The sequence below is a fragment of the Nilaparvata lugens genome, chromosome X (genome assembly GCF_014356525.2).
Source record: "Nilaparvata lugens isolate BPH chromosome X, ASM1435652v1, whole genome shotgun sequence".
Taxonomy (NCBI): domain Eukaryota; kingdom Metazoa; phylum Arthropoda; class Insecta; order Hemiptera; family Delphacidae; genus Nilaparvata; species Nilaparvata lugens.
This window is the reverse complement of record NC_052518.1, coordinates 3,247,131-3,271,338: the sequence shown is the minus strand read 5'-3', so window position 1 is coordinate 3,271,338 and position 24,208 is coordinate 3,247,131. Positions and strand designations below refer to the sequence as shown.

Here is a 24,208-nt window from a genome sequence, read left to right as displayed (position 1 = left end):
TAAAAAATGTGAAAGTGTTATGTGAGTTTGTAATCTATAGTACCGTCCACATTATAATGGCAGAGGAGAAAAATAGGAGAACAACTTTGCCGATGAAATATAAACTGTTCATTCTTATTGAAAATGATCAATTATATTTCATTTGTCAAGAATGATATTAAGACCTTTCATTTAATAAAAGTTTCTATTCAACTATATCAAACACTTCTAAGACCGGCAGTGACATACGGCTGTGAAACTTGGGTTCTCAACTCCAAAAATATGAACGCATTGAGGATTTTCGAAAAAAAAGTAATGAGAAGAATTCATGGCACCATATGCGAAAATGGAGAGTGGAGAATCAGAAGCAATGCGGAGATAAGTAACATTCTGCGTGGAAATGACATAGTACGATTCATAAAGTCTAGAAGAGTCAGCTGGCTGGGACATGTGCAAAGAATGAAGAAGAATAATAGGATGCAGAGGCAGATGCTTGTTGGGAGAATGGAAGGAACGAGGAAAAGAGGTCGCCCGAGAACACGTTGTATGCTGCAGGATGTGGAGAAAGATCTGGCGTGCCTTGGAGTGAGGAACTGGAGGAGACTGGCTAATCGGAGAGATGAATGGAGGCGAATTGTTGAGGAGGTCAAGGTCCACGCAGGGCTGTAGCGCTTCGTAAGTAAGTATTCAACTGTTAATATGATAATCGATTAGTAGGCCTGCATTCTTCGTGGAAAGAGGTATCATCTGATATGAAGAGTGTTCACATACAAAATACCAGAGATAAAATATAAGGAACTAATAATCATAATTCTTTTTTTTTAATAAGGATTAAAATGTCTACTTTGATTACTCCCATAATTTGATATCAAATAAGTGAGTGATTTAAAAAAATAATAGATTCAATATATCTTCTTTTCGAATCTATTTTCTCATCAACTGTAGAATTAAATCTGTCTTCTGCCATTTACAAACGTGCTAGTTGAAACTTTATAAATCTGCTTAGGAACATTTTTTGGAAAAATGTTTACAGTACTATCTTGTTTGTGATTCATAAGGTCCTCCTCAGAAAAATCACACAGACTATCCGAACGCTCAATAAATGTCAACTAAAAAACTTATATTGGTACAGATGAGACAATTTACAGATGTTGGAAAGATAAGAGTGAGACTTATATTGTTTAAGTTTTTCTACGTTAAGAAAATAACGTATCAAGTGGACACTTTGTTTTTTATTCTACTTGGGGTAATACACGTGATGCGCTTGAAAAGAGATAAAAACAGGATGTGAGAAAGACATGAATATGCAGCACTTACTGACGTTAGATCCATTGTGGGGGTAGAGCGGAAGAGGGGGGGAGGGAGCAGGAGCAGAGGGGGAACTGGCACCTCTCACTTGGGCATCCTGAGCTCCTGTAACAAAAAAAAAAAACAAAATTAAACACTGTAAATCTCAAAAAAATCATTCAAATTCTGAATAAATGTAATTTCAAAATATTATACGAAGTGGAAAATCAACCTGTGAGGTCCACGTTATAATGGCAGTGGAGAAAGATAGCAGAACAACGTTGCCGATCCTCTGTCTTGTCAATGCCTACGATAGCTGCGATAGCTACGATAGCAATATCTATAGACGGTAGCTGATACAGGTTTATTGATGTAATATTAACTGTTCATTTCTCGTTTAAAATAATCAATTATATTTTATTAAGAAAGAAATTATATTTTTCAATAATTCCACAATGAATTTTTATAATTAAGATGAAATATTTTGTTGATTAATTATTAATTCTACATTGTTAAAATACGATCTGGCAACAGAGCAAGGCGAGTTTGGTTGTTATTTATTGAAGTTTTTCGGTTTATCTTTTGATAGTTTGACACCTTGTGAGTCCGGACTCCCCAAACTGTATAAAGAGATAGCGCTATTCGCTTTGTTGAATGATAGACAAGGATAGCAATACCATTGCTAATCAAACATTGCCATTATAACGCGGACCTCACTATACATGTTCAACACACAAAAAGGTTCATAAATATAACAGGTGGTCCAAAAATCTACTATTTCTTACTATTTTTGTTTCTAATAGCATCAGGATTTTAATAGATGTATCAATTTTACAATCTAGTCAGAGAAGGAGGTAGAAGGGTAGCTGTTGCAAAATCGGGTGGGTGAGCATTTCAGTAGGATGACAGTGAAAGAAAGAGATGATCGAAGATTCTGCTCAAAAAATCTTCAAATGCTCAAAAAGTCTTCAAAGATCCTCAAAAAATCATTCAATTTTTGAATAAATGTAATTTCCAAATTTTGATGTGTGAAAAGTGGAATATCAACCTACATGTTCAACACAGAAAAAGGTTCATAAATATAACAGGTGGTCCACAAATCTACTATTTCTTACTATTTTTGTTTTTAATAGCATCAGGATTTTCATGGATGTATCAATTTTACAAACTATTCAGAGAAGGAGGTAGAAGGGTAGCTGTTGCAAAATCGGGTGGGTGAGCATTTCAGTAGATGACAGTGGAAGAGAGGATCGAAGATTCTGCTCAAAAAATCTTCAAAGATTCTCAAAAATCATTCAAATTTTGAATAAATGTAATTTAAAAATTTTGATGTGTGAAAAGTGGAATATAAACCTACATGTTCAACACAGAAAAAGGTTCATTAATATAACTGGTGGTCCACTATCTTCAAATCTACTATTTCTTACTATTTTTATATCTGCATCAGTATTTTCATAGATGTATCAATTTTACAAACTAGTCAGAGAATAAATGTAATTTCAAAATTTTTATGTGTGAAAAGTGGAATATCAACCTACATGTTCAACACAGAAAAAGGTTAATAAATATTCACTGGTGGTCCACTATCTTCAAATCTACTATTTCTTACTATTTTTGTTTCTGCATCAGGATTTTCATAGATGTATCAATTTTACAAACTAGTCAGAGAAGGAGGTAGAAGGGTAGATGTGCTGCAAAATCGGGTGGGTGAGCATTTCAGTAGGATGACAGTGAAAGAGAGGATCGAAGATTCGGCTGCTTGATCGTACATTGAGCGTTTGTCCGGCTGTCTGTCAGAGTTGTGTGTGCGCCTACCTTGAACGAGCATCAAGCATCAAGCGCACAAAAGACCTGGCCAGCCTGGGGCCTGGTGCCAGCTCATATCTGTGCACTTTGCCTTCTGTCAGAAGCTTTGCCGTTGCATTCGCAGGACGTAGACCATGTCAAAGACACGACTGTGCAGCAGTCACCACGTTACAAAGAGAGCCTCGACTTTCCTCGGGCTGCTAGATAGCATTTGCGACCATGTCAGCAATATACACCCTGCGGACATCGGCTGCCCACCCAACCGACCCCTGTTTGTTTTTCGTTAATACATAACACAACACCAGTGGGTCTAATAAGTCGACTCCTCTGCTTTCCTTTGTCTGATAAAATAAGGACGTCATCACGCCAGCTGAGCCCTGGGCCCTAAGCCACTAAAGCGCTCATTTCACATTAATAACCGATCCAATCAAATGACTGGCTACAACTGTGTTGTCATTGCATCTTATTGGAAATGGACATTTCACCGAAAGCATTAATTAGAAACTGTATCAGGATTATGATGGAGAGGAAAATTAGGTTTTATTATGAAAAAAAAGAAATTCTTCACATTTATTAACAAAAGGTGTAGTTTTATTCGTACAAAACTTTAGTTTCGTTTGGCAGAGATCATTATGACGAATGCATTGATTATCTTCTTTATCTTATATATATATATATATATATATATAATATATATATATATATATATAAATTAAAACAGGAGACACAAGATATAGATTGAAAACACTTAAAAACTTGCATTAGAAATGGGGGAAATTTTCGGAGACTGAGTCTCCTTCCTCAACCGAGCAGACTGCCAAACTTTAAAGTGTCTTCTGTTATGTGTTATATATATATATATATATATATATATTATATATATATATAAAAGCGAAATTGCACTCACTCACTGACTGACTGACTCACTCACTCACTCACTCACTCGCAGAACTAAAAATCTACCGGACCAAAAACGTTCAAATTTGGTAGTTCAGTTGGCCCTTTAAAGGCGCACTAAGAACGAATTTGGAAAAATTTCCAAAGATTCGCCCAAAATCTGCATTTTTCCAGCGTTTTTTAGCGCTTCCTCAGCTTTATCGAGGACAAATGAACAGAAAATGTTCAAATTTAGTACAGAAGCTCAGCTAGGGTGTAATAATGTTGTGTTAGAAGGAATTGGAAATAACGCCAAAGATACGCCCAAAATAGTGTTTTTTGCGTTTTCTCAGTTCTTTCATCAAGGAATAGACAGAAAATGTTCCAAATTTTAGACAGAGGTTTGGGTAGGGTCTAAAAATGTGATGAGGTGACTTTAATATTTCATCAAAGATACGCCCAAAATCAGCGTTTTTCTCAGCTTTTCTGCGTTTTCTCAGTACTTTGACTTTCTAATGGAATGAAGCATGCTCAAATGAAAAATGCTCTGCTGATCTCATTTCTGGACGATCCAGTCGGAGGTCCAGAGGGCGGAGCCCCCTGGCTAGACGGATATGGCGAGCGAAGCGAGCCTGACGGCTAGTAATTTACATAAAAGGATATATATATATATATATATATATATATATATAAAAGGATATAAAAAGAATTTATATAAAGGATCTGAAATGCATTGTTCATTCCATTACTTTCGGAAAAGATATCAGAATGAACACTTTTATTCTATTGTTTTCTAATAGAAATTTGTTTTATTCACTCAAGACACGTATATACATTCAACATACGAACTATTTATTACTATGGAATGAAAAGTCAACACTGTTGTCAAAGATGTTTTATCGTGAAATGGAGCCGAATTCTTCGCTATTATTAACAAAACTTTGTAGTTTTACGAGCATGAACAATATTGAAAAAAACTGGAGTTTCGATGTTCGAGTTTCGTTTCGCCGAAAAAATTGATTACGATGGAATAAGAAGTCAACTCTGTTGTCAAAGATGTTTTATCGTGAAATGAAGCAAAGTTCTTCGCTATTATTAACAAAACTTTGTAGTTTTACAAACATGAACAATACGTTTCAGACAAATACGTTTCATTTGCAATTGTCATTTGCAATTCAACCTACAATAAATTACTATTGTAAAGACAAATTCTTCGGCCTGTGTGGTTGTATGGCATCCATCTGTGGGGCTGTGCAAGGAAAAGTAATATCAACACCATCCAGAAATTCCAGAACAAGGTTTCGAGGAATGCTGTCAATGCTCCATACTTGGTCAAAAAATCCGATCTCCCCAGGGACCTGCAGTTTGAAGCAGTCGATGTGATGATGATCACAAAGGCTGCCAGAAACCATGAAGAGACTCTACATAATCATCAGAACATCCAAGCTCTACACCTCATTCACCACTCTAATACAGTGAGGAGACTGAAAAGGAAGAAGCCTACAGATCTCGTTTAAATGTAGCAGAGTGATACTGAAAGTAACAGTGCATGGGCATTGCTCAGTAATTAAACTGTGCAGGAGTGCTATACCACTTCAGTGTGAAACTACCTATTAACTAGTAGTTCTGTGAACAGTAGACCTCGCGCTCAGTAAGTTACATTGACCTGTTGTTATGTTTTCTCAAAAACCAATAAATAATTTATCAATTTAAAATGTCTAGAAAAAATCATGAATAAACATAGAGCTTTCTGTCCTATCGTAACTTGACGTGTAGTCCCGGAATGTGAGTGTGAGCGCTGTTATCAGGTCTGGCTGCAACTGTCTACAACGTTGATGGAAAGATACATTTTCAAGATGTTCGATGTATTTGAACGGGTAGGCCTAGTACAGTATAGTCAACTGTCTACTAATGTTGATGGAAAGATACATTTTCAAGATGTTCGATGTTTTTGAACGGGTAGTATTATAGTCAACTGTCTACTAACGTTGATGGAAAGATACATTTTCAAGATTTTCGATGTTTTTGAACGGGTATTATTATAGTGCACTAGACAGCTGATTTATGATGAATAATTCTAAAGTCTGATTTTTACGGTAATATTGGCGTTCGAAGGAGACTCCTTTTGCTTTTGTATTATCCTAAAAAACCGTATGTATACGTCGACGCGAAATTAAAAAAGGAACATACCTGTCAAATTTCATGAAAATCTATTGCTGCGTTTCGCTGTAAATGCGGAACATAAAGAGAAATGCAAAACCGTCGACTTGAATCTAAAGATGCGTACAGATATACCATATACGCGCCGCGAACATGAGCAATTCACTTTTAATCAGCTGATTATATCTGTATTTTTACATAAACGGTAAGATACAAATATAAAAAGCTTGGCATCAGCTGATTAAAAGTGAATTGCTCATGTTCGCGGCGCGTAAATATGTACGCTCCTTTAGACCTCACGCTCATTCAATTAAGGAGAGAATTGAACTGTTAATTAACTAAAGTGTAAGATTGCAGTCAAATTACATTAAGAAATATTTCTCTAGAAATTATTTTTTCCTACAGTTACCTTGAAAAGTGGCCATTGCTGCACTGATTACAGAACGCAAAGAATCACTTTTCCGCTCTAGTGCGGGAAAAACTTTTTCTGCACTCCAGATTTGCAACATGGCAACGCAAAATAGTTGGTGGGTTATATGGAGGATTAGTGCACGAAAACAAAAATTAAGTTGGTAACAGTGACTGTGGTGCACGTTATAATAATATTAAGGACACCGAGTTCGAGGACAGCCACCACATGAGTGACAGCCGCCCCTTCATTCAAACACTATTACATTATTCAATTTTATTTATTAATAATAAAATTACACAGAAAAACATTTGATGGATTTCAGGAAATTTTACCCATAATTACTTACTTTTCATATTCAATGGTAACTGTAGGAAAAATTAAATGTGAAATACGTGCGCAAAGTTCCTCTGCTGCACTCAAGAAACCATTCCGCCCTCGCCTACGGCTCGGGCGTAAACGTTTCTTTCGGTGCAGCAAACTGTCACTTTGCGCACTAGTTGCACAAATAACTATTACCACAGACAATAAACAATAGTTTTATGATTAGAAAATACATGTTTCCTTGTGAAATATTTAATTTAAAGTCTATTAAACGTATTGTCCACGGCACACAAGTTGGAATGTAATGGAACAATTGATCGGAATATGTTGAATGGTTGAGCCATTTGGTTCACGCCCTCTTTATCAAATACCAAATACTCAAAACACAGAATTGCCGCCAACAAAAAATACGGAATTACGGCAAATAGCCAAACTTGCGTGCAAACCAATATTCCTTTCCATTGTTTCGTATTCATGCGAGTGGGCGTACCACTCCACTGCTCAATGAATGAATGAATGTGAGTGAATTAATTATTCATTTGGTGCTCGTCGAATGATCGGTTGTAGGATTTTCAGGTTACTGTGTGTGAAGGGGAGTGGTTGTATGGTGGGAGGATCTCCGCGTGATTTGATTGTCTGCTGCGGAGTGAGTGAGAGAGAACATGCACGTTATTACACGCATCCTATTGGCAATGCACCCAATCTACAAATATCATTCAACATCTATTTTTAATAATTGAATGCTGAAAAGGTAGTATCCACAACACAAAGAGATCTCAACCATGTGAGCTAAATAAATAATCATATTATTTTTGTTCACGGACTAGCCATACAAATGTGACCATGTGATTTAGTGATAATATAACATCAGGGAAGGGTGTTAGCAATGTGTGAAGCTCAATTAATAAATATATTATCAACTAGCTGACCCGGCGAACTTCGTACCGCCAAATAGTTAATGCATCTCATGACAAACTTTAGCTGAATGCACACCTTAGGAGGCGCGATGCGGCATTTTGTATCCAGGTGTTTCTTGCTTATATTGGTTTGAATGGAAGAACTCAGACACACTGAATCGTACATGGCATGGAACGGTGTGATAAGGCAATCTCCATAAGATCAACACTTAGTATCACCAAGCCGCGCCTCCTCAGGTGTGCTTAGTCTTAGCTTAATCTGATGCGCTATATTTTTATGAAAATTATCCAACAATCAGTATTTTATATCTCAATATGGACTTCCTATGTGCCTATTTAGTTGTACAGCAGTTTGTATTTTTAGATATAGTTGAATGCAGCTTGCTGGGAAATTGAATGGCATATCTCCTTGCTGCTGATTTTCCCGTGCATATTCTAAATTTACAGTATTTCGAGTTCTACGACCCAAGTTTGGACGTCGTTCGCACCGCGGCATAGTTATTAGAATAAAAAATTTGTGAATCAGTAAAAAGAAAAAAATAGAAAAACAGATCTACCGACGGCTTTTGGATGACGCAATGATTATAACAGCTGATTTTTATTCCTGTGTGTTGCCAGCTCACAAATCTTCTTCCATAAGGATTACATGTATACTTTGAAGGACCGTAGGAAAGAGTCCTGAAGTCTGATCATGAATTTGATAGGCCATAAACCTGCTCCTTAACATAACAAACACAACTGAACAAAAATCATCAAATTCGGTGCACACATAAAAAAGTTATTGAATGTCAAAATTTGAGGCTCGATTTTTATTTATATAGATAATATAATAAAGGAAAGAATAGTCTTCGTGAATCGGAAATTCACGAATGCCGCCTCATCACATCTGAACTGATCAACTTGAAATTTTATACATATTTGGCACTAATTTCAGTCTGTTTTTTTTTAAATTTAGATGGATGTATAATTGAAAAATCGTATAAAATGCTTTAGAAACACACAGATAAATTGTTGAAAAGAAACTCTTTATACTCTCAGCTAAACCTGTGAATCGAATTAAAACCTTTTCTAGTTCAGTGTTCTTGAAATAAATGAATAATCCTTCTATTGTATTCTTATTTTTAAATACACTTTTCACGGCAATAACATGTAGTGTGATGCCGGAGTGGCTGAATCAGTCCACTCTGCCAAAACCAAATAGCTGTCTGATTGGTCAATGAGTTGAACCATCACAGCTCACGACCAATAGGAAGCAAGCAGCTCCAGAATGTCCCACGCAAGTCATTGTCCAATAAAACTGCTCGTTGAATTTGGGGCGTGGCTTACATAAGCATAGCCAATCTGGCTTGAGTTTGTTCTGCCTTTCTCTGTTAGAATTATTTTTCTCCAAAATATAACAGTATGAATTATTCTAGAGAAAATACAATAATTATGAAGTTCCATCGTTTGATACAATATAGCTTACAATAAAGCATAGTTTTAGATGAATTTACATAACATAAACTAAGAAAATAATAATTATGAACTGTAAAATGATATGAAAAGAATCAATTTGGAATAACTATACAAGATAATATTGTAATGCATCTACATAAATTGGCGGAGCTTTGGACATAATGATTAATGTCCATTCTTTGGAAAGAATATTCAAAATATCCTTCCCACTAACTCTCTACCAAAGAGAGAGGGGGAGAGAGAGTGTGATTGATTGATTGATTGAGTACTTTATTTATGTAGATTACAATATAAATTGGCATATACACTTATACAGCTTACAATACAGCATAGTTTTAAATGAATTTACATAACATAAACTAAGAAAATAATAATTATTGAACTGTTTAATGATATGAAGAAATCAATTTGGAATAACTATACAAGATAATATTGTAATGCATCTACATAAATTGGCGGAGCTTTGGACATATCAATGTCCATTCTTCGGAAAGAATATTATAAATATCCTTCCCAGTAACTCTCTACCAAAGAGTGTGAGAGAGGGAGTGTGTGTGAGAGAGGAGAGAGACAGACAAATAGAAAGAGGGAGAGAGAGAGAGTGTGTGTGTGTGAGAGAGTTTGAGGGAAAGGGAAAGAGAGACAGACAGACTGACAGAGAGAGTGTGGGAGAGTAAAAGAGTTGCACCAGACCAGACGTGAAAATAGCGGGTGTTAACCAGTGACGGTGTATGAGGTAGGAGTCATAGCCTACTGATATCTGTCCTTTGCAGATAAGGGTGTGCTGCAAAACAAACAGCGTTTTCATGCCTTATCAGGCTCAGACGTGGACCAGGCAACCCCCACCTCCCTTACAACCACCTCCCACCTCCTCTCCAGCACTTCGTCACCTGTTTACTACAATCAACGCAAAAGTGTCACCATTCATATTGTCATTGCAAGTAAGAAGCTCAGCATGCATACATGCCATGTTAATGTCAAACAACAAACAGTTGTGGGATCTCAAATTCTATTGAGTGGAAAAGGTCAGAAGCGGTCAAAAGCTTGCAACTGGTTCAATCCGTCAACATAAATTTAAAATAAATTCTAAAACACTTACGTTAAATAAAAATCTGGCGTGTTACACTCACACAACTTTCCTTGCTCATTGAACTGTAAGCCTCATTCTCAAACGAGAATAATTTAGGGGAATAACATAATGACGATTGGCGGCAACATATTTGAAACTACGATCAGACTACTGTATATTTGTGTATTTATAATTGTTTTCAGAGTACTTTTTCCTTTGTGTAAATTGTGAGATTTGATGATTTTTTCAAAAAAAAAATGTAAGCCTCATTCTCAAACGAGAATAATTTAGGGGAATAACATAATGACGATTGGCTCCATAATTTGGCGCAAAGATAGATACATAAGAACACATAAAGATTGGCGGCAACATATTTGAAACTACGATCAGACTACTGTATATTTGTGTATTTATAATTGTTTTCAGAGTACTTTTTCCTTTGTGTGAATTTAATTGTGAAATTCGATGATTTTTTCAAAAGTCGTAAACAGCTGTTCTACAGATGAAATATCTCGACTATGTGTGTTCTTTTTATAAACTGCTCTACCTACCTACCTCATGCACGAGAAGGAGGTTACAAAGTAAATTTCTCAAGGATGGGGTTGACTCCCCATTAGTTTCCCAGGAAAAAGACTCATACCAGTTGATAGAGCTGATAAATAACTATACTGGGTTTAATTTGAAAAAAAATCAAGTCATTTTTGAGAAAATCGTGAAAAACATGATTTTTTAGTGATTATCCGCCATTTTTCTCAAGAATATTACGGAGGTCCTGCAATTTTCCCAGAAATGAGACACATGTCAGTTGATAGGGCTTATAAATAGCTATCCATGGTATAAATTTGAAGAAAATCTTTAGAGCCGTTTTCGAGAAAACCGTAAAAAACATGGTTTTTTAGTAATCATCCGCCATCTTGAATTGAATTCTATTAAATCTATTATTGTCGGATCCTCATGATATAAGGACCTTAAGTTTAAAATTTCAAGTCAATCGGTTAATTAGGAATGGAGTTATCGTGTTCACAGACATACACACACACAGACCAACACCCAAAAATTATGTTTTTGGACTCAGGGGACCTTGAAACGTATACAAAACTTGAAATTAGGGTACCTTAATTTTTTTTGAAAGCAATACTTTCCTTACCTATGGCATAGAGAAACAATAGCATAAGTAGATATCGCATTGTATAGGGTGTTTATGTCGTAACTTTTTCTGTTATCTCAAGCCGATAGTCCACGTAGTTCTTTCCCATAAAGCTATGTGACGCTAGCAGTCTCTCATATTGTGCCGTTCATACAATCTCACCCGTCCAAAACAGTAAAAATCGACAATAATCGGCTTGAGATAACAGTAAAAGTTGCGACATAAACGCCCTATACCATAGGATGTCTATGGTGATAGGGCAAGGAAAGTTGAAAAATATGATACAGAAGAAAGTATGATATATGAAGAAGAAACCTTTGAGATTTATTCGATTCTCTCTTAATAATTATATACTTTTGAGGTTACGAAAACCTGAATTCGAGTAAATTTAGCTTCAAGTTTCCAAAATCGAACATTCAACTCAAACGTTGAAAAAGTTGAGTCCAAGGAAACTTGACCAATGTAAATGCAGCTTAATAGAATATTCGATAAATTTCTGTTTTCCTCTCTTGTTTTTTTAATTTTTGGAAACTAAACTTGGAAACTAACTTTTATGATCATGAGGTATTTCAGTAACATAAATTCGCCAGTAAATTGAAAATTATATTGTTTCAGATAGACTCTGAACGATGGTTGTTTGACGATAGAATTATTATTGAACTCGAACAATTATTGCAATAATTGACAGATCTGAGAATGAACGCTGTTTATATTTATCGAAATTCTCAACTTTCACAACTTTTCATCCTTTATTCTCCCACGTTGAAATTGAATTATGCCCTGAACACACTTTCTTGTTTCCACAGTTTCATTTCGTTTGAAATAGATTAAATGAAATTCATCTAACTCTCTCAGTACGAATCACCGCTTTGATTCGGAAATAAAAAATAGAACCCGCAATGGGGAAATAAAAGAGAAACTACGAAATAAGAAGTCTCGAACTTTGAGAAGTTCTGCCGCTGACATCAACTCAAAACCAGGCCCACCATTCTTCTCTATCTAGTAAACTTCTCCTCATTCTCTCTGGTCTGTGTGTACTGCAGTTCTCTTTTTTCTATCACTGTCTTTCCCGCGGGATTCAACTGTGTTTCACGAGTGAGAGAGACCTACACAAGTGCTTCCCTGCTTTTGACACTCAGCTACCGCCGCTGCAAATGAAATAGGTACCCAAGCACCCCTCTTCCATTATTCGGTACTTGTGGCTTACCACTGACCCCCTCTGCTCCACCCTCCACCCACCCCATTCAACAACTTTCCCCCTAAATCCAGCCTACTCGATTCCAATGTTAACTAGCGATATCGTTCAAATTGTACGCTTCAAATACATGGTAGATAATAAACGAATATAGGACAAACAGAGTGCATATTTGCACTTGTATACAGAGGCATACAGAGTCAATGGGCCATATGAATAAAACCAAAGCATATGCTCATGAGCATGGGCATGGAACATAAGGTTCTGCTCATGAGCATTAGGTAGAAGCATAAGCATTTGCTCATTTTTATATGAATAAACTCTTTACCTTAAGCTCCTGAACTCTGGAGCAAATGCTCACGTTTTTTAAAGATTTTTCATCAGCTGATTCGAATTTGTGGCCTTACTTTGTTATTATAGCTCACATAAATGTTTTACCAGCATTGTATCTATTGTTTATGAATAAATAAGCGCTAAATATGCAAGTAGGAGACACCGCTTGTGTTTGCGTCGTCTGCTATGTTTTCTATTCATGCATTGAGTTTTAGGTTAGTTGAGTTTATAATTTTGAAATAATAATTGAATTGTGAAAAATATAATTTTTATAATAATCTTCAGCATAATCTTATAATATGAATAGCCTTCTTATAATCGTGTACACTCTCATCTTCTTAAACGCCTATCTCCTATTTTATGATGGCTATATTTATATCAGATAGCTATTTTTTGTATTTATTCTTTTGTAGGAATAATGGTGATATATATCATGGTTGAATCTAAAAAGAGTTTTATAGCTCTCAACTATTGGTTGAAACTAAATCTGGTATAGTTTCCTCTTCCTGATACGAATTAGTTGAGCCATTTTACTATGAGCAAAAGATGAAAAACTGCTCTAGACTAGACTAACCTTTTTTGAAGCATTTGCTTCAAAAAACTAGAGCAAATGCTCTAGTTTATTCATACAATTTTGAGTATACGCTTTTACTTTCGAGTAAATACTCAAACTATTTTTTTAAGAGCATGAGCAAAAGGTTTTGCTCACGTTTATTCATTGAAAATGCTTCATATTTTAGAAGTATAAGCAAATGCTCAACTTTATTCATATGGCCCATTATTTTTGTCCCAAGCAATCTAAACAAACTAAAGGCACCCTTTGCGTAGAAAAACAAACATATAATTGAATAATTTATTTCGGCCTATTTGAATACTATTTTAGAAGTATAAGCAAATTGTGAACTTTTTTCATATGGCCCATTATTTTTGTCCCAATAAATCTAAACAAACTAAAAGCACACTTTGCGTAGAAAAATACATAGTAGAATCATTTATTTCGGCCTATTTGAATACTGAGTGTCCCTAAAGAAATGGCCTTACTCTGAATATTTTTAGGCTATCTTGTGACTTTGACCACAATACAAGAAATTCCAATACTTTTCAGTTAAAATAATACTGAAGATTTATGTCTGTTGCATATCCATACTGTTTCACTGTCAATTTCAACTTACATTATAAACACTCATGGAGTGAAAAATGCACTTACGTTTCGACCTGGTGTTGGTCATCATCAGACTGGGAAAAAAAACAGTGAGAAGAGAATTTCTAATATTCGTTTGTCTCTGGCAGAAACGAGCTCTCCAACACCAGGTCGAAACGGACACTGCTAATAGTGAGTGCATTTCTCCCTTCATAACTAGTTTTTATGCATTCTAAATTGACTGACAAATTCTTACTTTCCTTGCCCTATTACCATAGGTAAGGAAAGTATTGCTTTCCAAAAAAATTTAAGGTACCCCAATTTCATGTTTTCTATACGTTTCGTTACTTTCCTTGCCCTATTACCATAGGTAAGGAAAGTATTGCTTTCCAAAAAAATTTAAGGTACCCTAATTTCATGTTTTCTATACGTTTCATTACTTTCCTTGCCCTATTACCATAGGTGTGTATGTGTGTGTGTGTGTGTGTGTGTGTGTGTGTGTGTGTGTGTGTGTGTGTGTGTGTTGTGTGTGTGTGTGTGTATGTGTGTGTGTGTATGTCTGTGAACACGATAACTCCATTCCTAATTAACCGATTGACTTGAAATTTTAAACTTAGGTCCTTATAGCATGAGGATCCGACAATAAGAAATTCAATTCAAAATGACGGATAAAATGACCATGTTTTTCACGGTTTTCTTGAAAACGGCTCTAACGATTTTCTTCAAATTTATACCATGGATAGCTATTTATAAGCCCTATTAACTGACATTTGTGTCTCATTTCTGGGAAAATTGCAGGAGCTCCGTAATATTCTTGAGAAAAATGGCGGATAATCACTAAAAAACCATGTTTTTCTCGAAAACGGCTCATACGATTTTTTCAAATTTATACCATGGATAGCTACTTATAAGCCCTATCAACTGACATGAGTCTCATTTCTGGGAAAATTGCTGGAGTTCTGTAATATTCTTAAGAAAAATGGCGGATAATTACTTAAAAACCATGTTTTTCACGATTTTCTCAAAAATGACGACCGATTTTTTTTCAAATTCATACCCTGTATAGTTATTTATCAGCTCTAAGAGCTGGCATGAGTTTTCTTCCTGGGAAACTAATGGGGGGTCCTCCCCATCCTTGAGAAATGTACTTTGTAACCTCCTTCTCGTGCATGAGGTAGGTAGGTAGAGCAGTTTATAAAAAAAACACATAGTCGAGATATTTCATCTGTAGAACAGCTGTTTCGACGACTTTTGAAAAAATCATCGTATCTCACAATTTACACAAAAAAAGTACTCTGAAAACAATAATACAGTAGTCTGATCGTAGTTTCAAATTTATGTTGCCGCCATTCGTCATTATGTTATTCCCCTAATTTATTCTCGTTTAAGAATGAGGCTTATAGATCAATGAGAAAGGAAAGTTGTGTGAGTTTACCACACCAGATTTTTTACCTCGTTTTCCCCATTTGTAGGTTGAATACTGAACCTTCAAAATTTAAATTGTATCCATGTTCAATACCTATCTGAATCAGCAAAACTTAAAGAATGGTCTACATTGGTATAGTGGATTCCAGTGGCGGCTGGTGATTGAAAATACTGGGGGTTGGTGTTTTTACAACATAATATTCAATAACTGGTACCTTAATTGACACGCGTCTGATGTGTGGGGAGGGGGGTAAGAGTTTAACTTAATGATTAAAACAAATATTTATTCAATTTGTGATTCTATCTTTACACAGCAATGAAAGCCCATCCAAACAAAGCATTCTCCAAGTGAAACCATGGCGTAATTGGCAGCTGACAATTTTCAACTCTGATAAAGATAAACAGTGTAATTTTTTACAAAATTATAAATAATTATTCTATATTTCATGTTTCCTGGACAAATGGAGATTGCATATTACGACACAAAAATAATTCAGGACAGTCCATTTTTTATTGGGCCTACTTGTTTTGTTTCGAAAATATCAAAACAATTGAACATGATATTATTTATTATAATGTTATTTTATCATGATGATAAATTATTACATCATGCTATGAGGCTTTTATAATATTATAATATAGTCCCATCAAAAGATTATAAACTCATGGGAGAGCAGATAGCAGACTTTCACATTCATCAGAATCTGGTAGGGGGTAATTTCACATCTAGTGTGGTATGGACTGCTAGCGCCTCAAGCGGATGGTTGCAGAAGAATTGCCACCACATTAGTCTTATGGGCTCGAGTAGAAAAATATATGACACTACTAATATACATAGTAATAGTGCGCGTACATGAGTTTGGTTGCAGGAGGATTGCAACCTCCAATGCTATTATTCAATATTCAGTTCCACCACCGTCGGTCCCGGCTGCCTAAAAAGCAGTCGTTAGGTCATGTCAGAGGCCCTGAAATTGATCAGTTGCGACCTGAAAACTCTGACACCAGACCTGAGCCAGCCAGGTCACTCGATATTATTATTATTATTAGTTCCACCACAGCGTCTGATTTCGCGGAACTGCGTGGACGTTCTACAGTTTGCTGCTCTTATTATAGGATTATGATGAAATTGTGAAGCTAATATCAGTAATTGAGATAATAATAGACCTCACTATTAATTCAGTCACTTCATTTACTCCTAGAAAATAAGTAATTTATTATCATCAAAATGAAGGGGGTTGTGGAACCATGCAACCTTAGCACGAGCCGCCACTGGTGGGTTCAAGTTTCTGTTCTTGCAAACTTGAAAATACATTCATTTTTCGCCCCACTTGGATGTAATGAGCTGGTTTTCGTGCGTCATATGGAGGCCGAAAGTGATTGTTTTCTGACCAGGCCGGTAAAAGTTTTACGGCCCTAGGGCTGTAAAATAACCTTGAAGTCAGCTGATTCTGATTTGATGTGAAGGTGTTTACAAAATAGTTTATGAAATGAATCAGTTTATGCTTCTAGAATTGAATAAAGTATTCTGCAATAATATACTATCATTTATTTGGATGAATGAAATACAGATGAGATATATGTTATAAACTCTTCAAATTCGATTTTCAGAGTAGGATAAAACTTCTAACCTAAACTTCCGTTGACATTCAGATTGGCCAAAATTCAAGTGTGCTAAAACAGCTGATCAAAAACTTTTCATTATTTGTGTTTATTATTCAATAATTAAAACATTTATAATAATATCATCTCATTGTCATTTGAAAGAATGAAAAAGTATAAACTCAACCTCCCACATAATTGAACATAATCTTTTAGGTTTTTTAGACAAATAAGAATAAAAAATAAAAATACTTGGACAATTTCCTGATATTCAGATTTGCTAGAGCTATGAGCTTCTACTTCTGCTTTCGGAAGTGCTTAATAAACAATTATTCTCATATTATATATTGTTTATTTTTGTGTGTGGCGAAAAATAGCGTTCGCACCACGGGCAAAAATGTTTTTCCGACTCTCAATCTTTTCTAGTCCTTGACCTACGGCCTCGGACTTGAAAACCGATTTCAAGCCGGAAAAGTCTCATGTTCGGCCTAGGTGCGAAATATACTATTACACAAACGTCAAGAAAACTTTGATTCAAGTGAACTTGACTAATGTAAACAACCCTTCATCGTAAGAAATAATGTCAATCAACACTACAAGACATACGTGTAGGTAATAATCCATGATAACTGTGGTACCCTGTTAATTTTTGACAACGTCGTTCAAATTCAATATGGCTCACCCGATAACAATGGTTGAATAAGCAATGAGGTAGGATAGGCATCCCTGCAGCAATCCACATTCATATCATATTAATCCGTGATCCGATGTTAGTTAGCCTATGACATTATAATCCATGAGCTAACTCGAAACTTGGTTATAGCGACTGACGTTATCTGCACTACTGGTGCATATATCAGTTCATTTCACAAGGACCAGACTAATTTATTGAGATGGAGTTTTGTGACAAAATGATCTCGCGTTTCGTGTGCCATGGATTATCTCCTATTTCAATTCCAGCGATTTGCGTTATCGTTATTGGTTAACTTGTTTGCAAGAATAATCCATTTAGACAGGTGAGTAGTGCTTCAGAAATCAGCCACACCACCACGATCAAGCAGTGGAATACTGAATAGAATATAATCCTCAGTGTTTCAAACTTTAAACACTTCGAAGATTCAATTTCGAATGAAGAGAATTCTGTAAGTTTTGTCAATACAACTGTATTTCAATTAAATTATTGTACTAGATTATGAAATTTTCCGCCGCTTTGTTCACAACTTCAACTATAGTGAGGCCCACGTTATAATGGCAGTGGAGAAAGATAGGAGAACAACGTTGCCGATCCTCTGTCTTGTCAATGCCTTCTATAGACAGATAATACAGGTTTATCTATATAATTAAAAATCGAGCCTCAAATTTTGACATTCAATAACTTTTTTATTGGTGCACCGAATCGATGATTTTTTTAGTGTGTGTTCGTTATGTTCAGGACCAGGTTATTGCCTATCAAATTTATAATCCAACTTCAGGACTCTTTCCTACGTTCCTTCAAAGTTTACATGTAATCCTCCGTATGGGAGGAGATTTGTGAGCTGGCCACACACAGGAATAAAAATCAGCTGTTATAATCATTGCGTCATCCAACAGCTGTCGGTAGATAGTAGACAAGTGTGTGCTGCTCCATAACCGCCCATGTATTTTATTCTAAACGCCCCGACTAAAAATCAAAATGACTATTCTGTGTGTAACCATCCAGCAGTGCGGCCTCAGGTTAAAGACTTGCATGCTATAAGGCATTGCTTTGTTTCGAATAATTGTGCACGTCTTGTGGTGTTTAGAATTATATATTAATTTTTAGTACTTAGGAAGTCCGTATTAAGATATAAATGTAAATACTGATTGTTAGATAATTTTAATAAAATATAGTGCATCAGATTAAGCTAAGGCTACGCACACAGTGATACAAAGTGTTGATCTTATGGAGATTGCCTTATAACACAGTTCTACGGCATGCCCGATTCAGTGTGAGTGCTTCCATTCAAAGCAACTGGATACAAAATGCCGCATGGCAACTACTCAGGTGTGCATCCAGCTGAAGTTTGTCATGAGATGCATTAACTATTTGGCGGTACGAAGTTCGCCGGGCCAGCTAGTTGATGTATATTAACAGTTCATTCTCGTTTAAAATAATCAATTATATTTTTGAATAATTTCATAATGCATTTTCATAATTAAGATGGAATATTTTGTTAATTAATTAATATTCTACATTGTTAAAAGACGATCTAGCATCAGAGCAGTGAGGAAGAGATAGAGCTATCCGCTTTGTTGAATGATAGAAATATCATTGCTAATCAAACACTGCCATTATAACGTGGACCTCACTTCTTTTTCTTCTTCTATATGCCGGCTCCGCGACGGAGATTGGCGATCATCAATGCAATCTTGATTCTACTGACTGCAGCTCGGATCAGGGATGTTGAGTCAATGTTGAACCACTCTCTCAGGTTCTTTAACCAGGATGTTTTCCTTCTTCCAGGCCGGCTTCTTCCTTCAATTATGCCCTCCATGATCAACCTCACTATAGTTCAAATTCAATTCATGAATTGCAGAAAACACAATTTAAACAATTAACTCCAATAAATTCCGCCACAAAGCAAAAATATTGTGTTAGGTTTTACATTATCACTTCCGGTTCACTTATTTTTTTTATTGAAAGTGAACTGTTATTAGTCATTGGCTGAGGACGATGTCCACATTAGCTTCAGGCTTGTGCGTAGTAAAGAGTAGGATGAACCTACATATTTTAATGGGATCTGAACCAGTGATAGATGAAATGATAACAAAGCAGTTGAAGATGAGCTCGTGATTTATCCTAATCCTTTACAACCGCTCTTACTCAACTGCCTACCCTAGATTCTCTAACTCTGACTCATCATTACCATAGAGAAGAAACAGCATAAATATAGCAATAACGTCTATGCCAATACTTATTAACATACTTATTATCTCTCACTGTTTCATGAGCTATTTTCGTCACATTCACCCTTTGTGTTTTGTCATACATAACAAAATTAGTTCGCTTATTATATACCTGCATCACTTTGCTTTTTGAGGATTAAGTTCTATAAAACACAAATTGAGGTCGTGATTTTTCCATTTTTGATGGTAAAGTATTTCCTTCAAGGAAACATTTATGCTTGAGACTGTACAAACTATTCCACTGATTCATCAGTTAAGAGTAACCGTCCACAGGAACCGTATTCAACCGATCCGTTCGGCCGTTGGATCGGACAAATTTGCCGGCCGTTAATTCGGCCGAATATGGTCGTCCATTGGAACCGTTTACGTCAGTCTAGTTCAGAAGTTGACTGGTTGCCAATTATTGAATTAACTACTATCATAGCCACCAAAATTTTTCATAAACAATGATTATATTGAGATTTTGAAAATTGAATAAACAAATATCCACTATAAATTAGTTATTCATTACAATAATTTACCTTCAGATCCTATTTGTTCAGCAATCTTTGTCCGCAGATTCCTTTGAACATCACGATGATGATATCTTTTGTCGCGCATATCCCACAATGGAACATGCTCTTGAACCAAACTTATCAACTATTCATTGGCCATAGTTACAACTTTATAAAACAGAACAACTTAAAAAAACCAATAAGACTGTGAAACAATTTTAGGTTGGGAACACTGTTGACCGATTAATACATGATTCCTCTAGTGAGGTCCACGTTAGAATGACAGTGGAGAAAGATAGGAGAACAACTTTGTCGAACCTCTCTCTTGTCAATGCCTTCTATAGACGGTAGCTGATACAGGTTTATTGATGTAATATTAACTGTTCATTCTCGTTTAAAATAATCAATTATATTTTATTAAGCAAGAAATTATATTTTCAATCATTTCATAATCAAGATGAATAATTTTGTTAATTAATTATCAATACTACATTGTTAAAAGACAACAGAAAGAAAGAGATAGCGCTATCCGCTTTGTTGAATGATAGACAAGGTTAGCGATACCATTTCTAATCAAACACTGCCATTATAACGTGGACCTCACTATAGAATAGAATAGTATTGATTGATAACAAGGCTTGGCCGCAAAAATGTATTCAACGACAGATGGAGTCAGCTTGGATTGGTAGCTGGTGCTGGAAATATTGCAATTAGATCTGTTGACAAACTTCGGCTAGTTTTTATTGGTGATCCTCTCTCTCTGTTTCTCTCTCGCTCTCGCATTACCACACGTGACCAACTGTACAGACTTTGCCGGTAACACATTTTCCTGTACCATCTGGTGTCCTTAAACCATTCGGCTCAAATAAATCTGCAGCATCAACAAAACACCTGCTACACTCCTGTGTGGTGGGGGTGGTCCTCCTCCTCCTCCTCTTCCTCCTGCACCACCTCCTCCTCATCCTCACACCAACCACCCCTGCAAATGCATTCGGACTCGTTAAATATGCTAATGCCTGAGGCATTCTAGCCTCCGCCGAAAGCATTGCTTTTGTAGAGTAGTGCTCTATGATTCAATGTGTTCCAGATAGGAGATCGACTAAATCCCAAGAGATCGCGAAAAATTAGCTTGTTACAGAGAATATAAATAGAGAGATATTTGCTTGATATACATATGGAAATGCTATTTTCACCGCTGCAATTCTTCTTATAGAGATCTAGGATCTAGGATAATCTTCATAAAACGAAGGATCTCTACAGCCGGATTCAACAATTTTACGCCCCTAGGCCCAACATTTATTCCTCCCCAACTCTGGGTAGAGTTACTCTCCTAAAACGTATTTAGAAAATCTGAAGCTGGGTTTTCGTTTGTGCGTTAATGCCGTCGTCGACCACGACAGGGAGAGAATCTCAGATTGGGTAGATTTCAATTTGTCTACATAACCTAAAAGATTATGCTCAATTATGTTTTAATGGGGCAGGTTGAGCTTGTACTTTTTTATACTTTTAAATAGCAATATGTTGATTTTATTAGAAATGTCTAATTCTTTAATAATAAAGACAATAATAATGAAAAGTTATTTGATCAGCTGTTTTAGCACACTTGAAATTTGGACAATTTGAATGTCAACAATGCTTGTCGTCGTTGACTGCGGAAATTTACGCACAAACGAAAATGCACCTTAAAGTACAGTAGACGTTCCTATCATGTTAATTGCTTGAACACCATATCATGAAGTAACTTAATGATAGATTGAATCTTATGTTGGCAGTGCAAAATATTACATGTTGGAAAATTATTGTTGTGCAAGTTACAATCAATGTCTATTTGTAGGTTATTGCATACTCTGGTAATTGTATTGTACAAGTATTTGTATAGGCTTTTTTTGGAATAATTTTTTTTTTATTATTACTTCCATTAAAACTAGTCACTAGGACTAACCATTAATTTTTTTCTCTTATTTCTTATCCTAAAATATTAATTTTTATTGCTAAGTCTTCCAGTGAAGCCTACAGTTCTAATCTATAATTTTTTCTACTTTAAATTCTTCCGCTACACATTTATTTAATTTTATACTTTTTTCACTTCACTAGCACTACACTAACTCGAAGGGCTTTGTTCTCTTCAACCTCCTTGTGAGTTCAGTGCTGTCTAGTAGTTGGATGACTTCGGTGTTGTCGTGTTGATGAAGACGTGACTCATGATGGGCTGCCAATCGTCTTATTTCACTGGTCACATAGGGGATGTGTAGATCTCGGTGCAAATCGCTGTTCCTTATGTACCAGAACACATTCACCATGTTCCGCAGTACTTTGTTTTGGAATGTTTGAATCTGATTGATGTTAGATGTTCTAGAGCAGCCCCAAAGCTGAATTCCATACGTCCAGACAGGTTTTAGAATTTGTTTATAAATCAATATTTTGTTGTCCAATGAGAGTTGTGATTGATTGTCTGCCCAACAGCCAATAGATTTTACTGTATTTGAGTCCCAGCTTACTCCTTTTCATCATGATATGCTCTTTCCATTTTAACTTGGCGTCAAGAGTCATTCCAAGGTATTTTGCTGTGTTGCTGTGTGGTACTACATTCCCATTTAGATTTATACGAATTGGATTATTGATATTTTTGTTTGTGGAGTTGATATGAATGGACTTCATCTCATTCAATCGAATTCTCCATTTTTTGGTACATTCAGTTTACAATTTCTTCTTATTTACAAATTCTAGCGGAGAAAGGTAGAACTAACAAAAGGTAGGAGTGTTTAAGCCACGCCCCAAATTCAACGAGCAGTCTCATTGGACAATGACTTGTATGCGACATTCTGAAGCTGCTTACTTTCTATTGGTAGTGAGCTGTGAAGGTAAAATGGCGACTAGTCAACCCATTGACCAATCAGACAGCTCCTTGGTTTCGGAGATTTCTAGCAACTTCTATGGTTATTACCGCATGAGAAGTGTATTCAACGAATGGAATAAAATATGAATGTGGATGTGTAAGAATACAATAAAATGGATATTTATTTATTCCAAAAAAACATCTGAACTAGAAAATTTTGAATTTGATTCGCAGGTAAAGGTTGAAAATGAGATAGATAGTAATGTTTTATGGTATGAAAGTTTTCTAACATGATTTCTATGACTATTAAAAAAACACAAAACCAGACTCAAATCATGATTGCTATCACATGCCATCTGGGATGTTGAAAGCTAGTTTTCCATAAATATTTTGTCCAATAAACTTTGAAATCAGAATGTCTCATTAGCCTGTTTTTTCAGTCATCGAGATTCGAAAATTTGTTGAGTTATCATAATGATTTTTATTTCTAGTAGGTTTTAGGTTTATTTTAATTTTTTATTTGTTAGTTTCTGGATTTAAATTACAATAAAATATTATTTTTTAATCATTATTTTCCATTTTGTTTTGAAGTTTCAATTATAATAACGAATCAGACTGAATATAAAAACAAAAGTGACAACAATCGCAAATATCTGAAATGTTATTCTAGACATTAGATCACAGAGCTCACAGTATTGTTAAAAATGCTAATCGCATTTATCGTCCTACTTATCTGGCAGATAATTTCATCCGTCTTGTTGATGGCAATCCAAATCGCAACACATGAGATCACATTTGTATACCTTGCAGTTTCCTATCCATCGGACTGTA

The 24,208-nt window shown here is 35.6% G+C and overlaps 1 protein-coding gene across 1 annotated transcript in view; it reads right to left on the bottom strand.

Annotated features, from left to right (window-relative positions):
- LOC111056570 (protein CBFA2T3) overlaps nt 1-24,208 on the bottom strand; it is a 127,355-nt gene that overhangs the window by 51,334 nt on the left and 51,813 nt on the right. Inside the window, exon 3 of the mRNA XM_039442243.1 lies at nt 1,297-1,392. Coding sequence (XP_039298177.1) covers nt 1,297-1,392 — 96 coding nt within the window. The remainder of the gene's footprint in view (nt 1-1,296; nt 1,393-24,208) is intronic.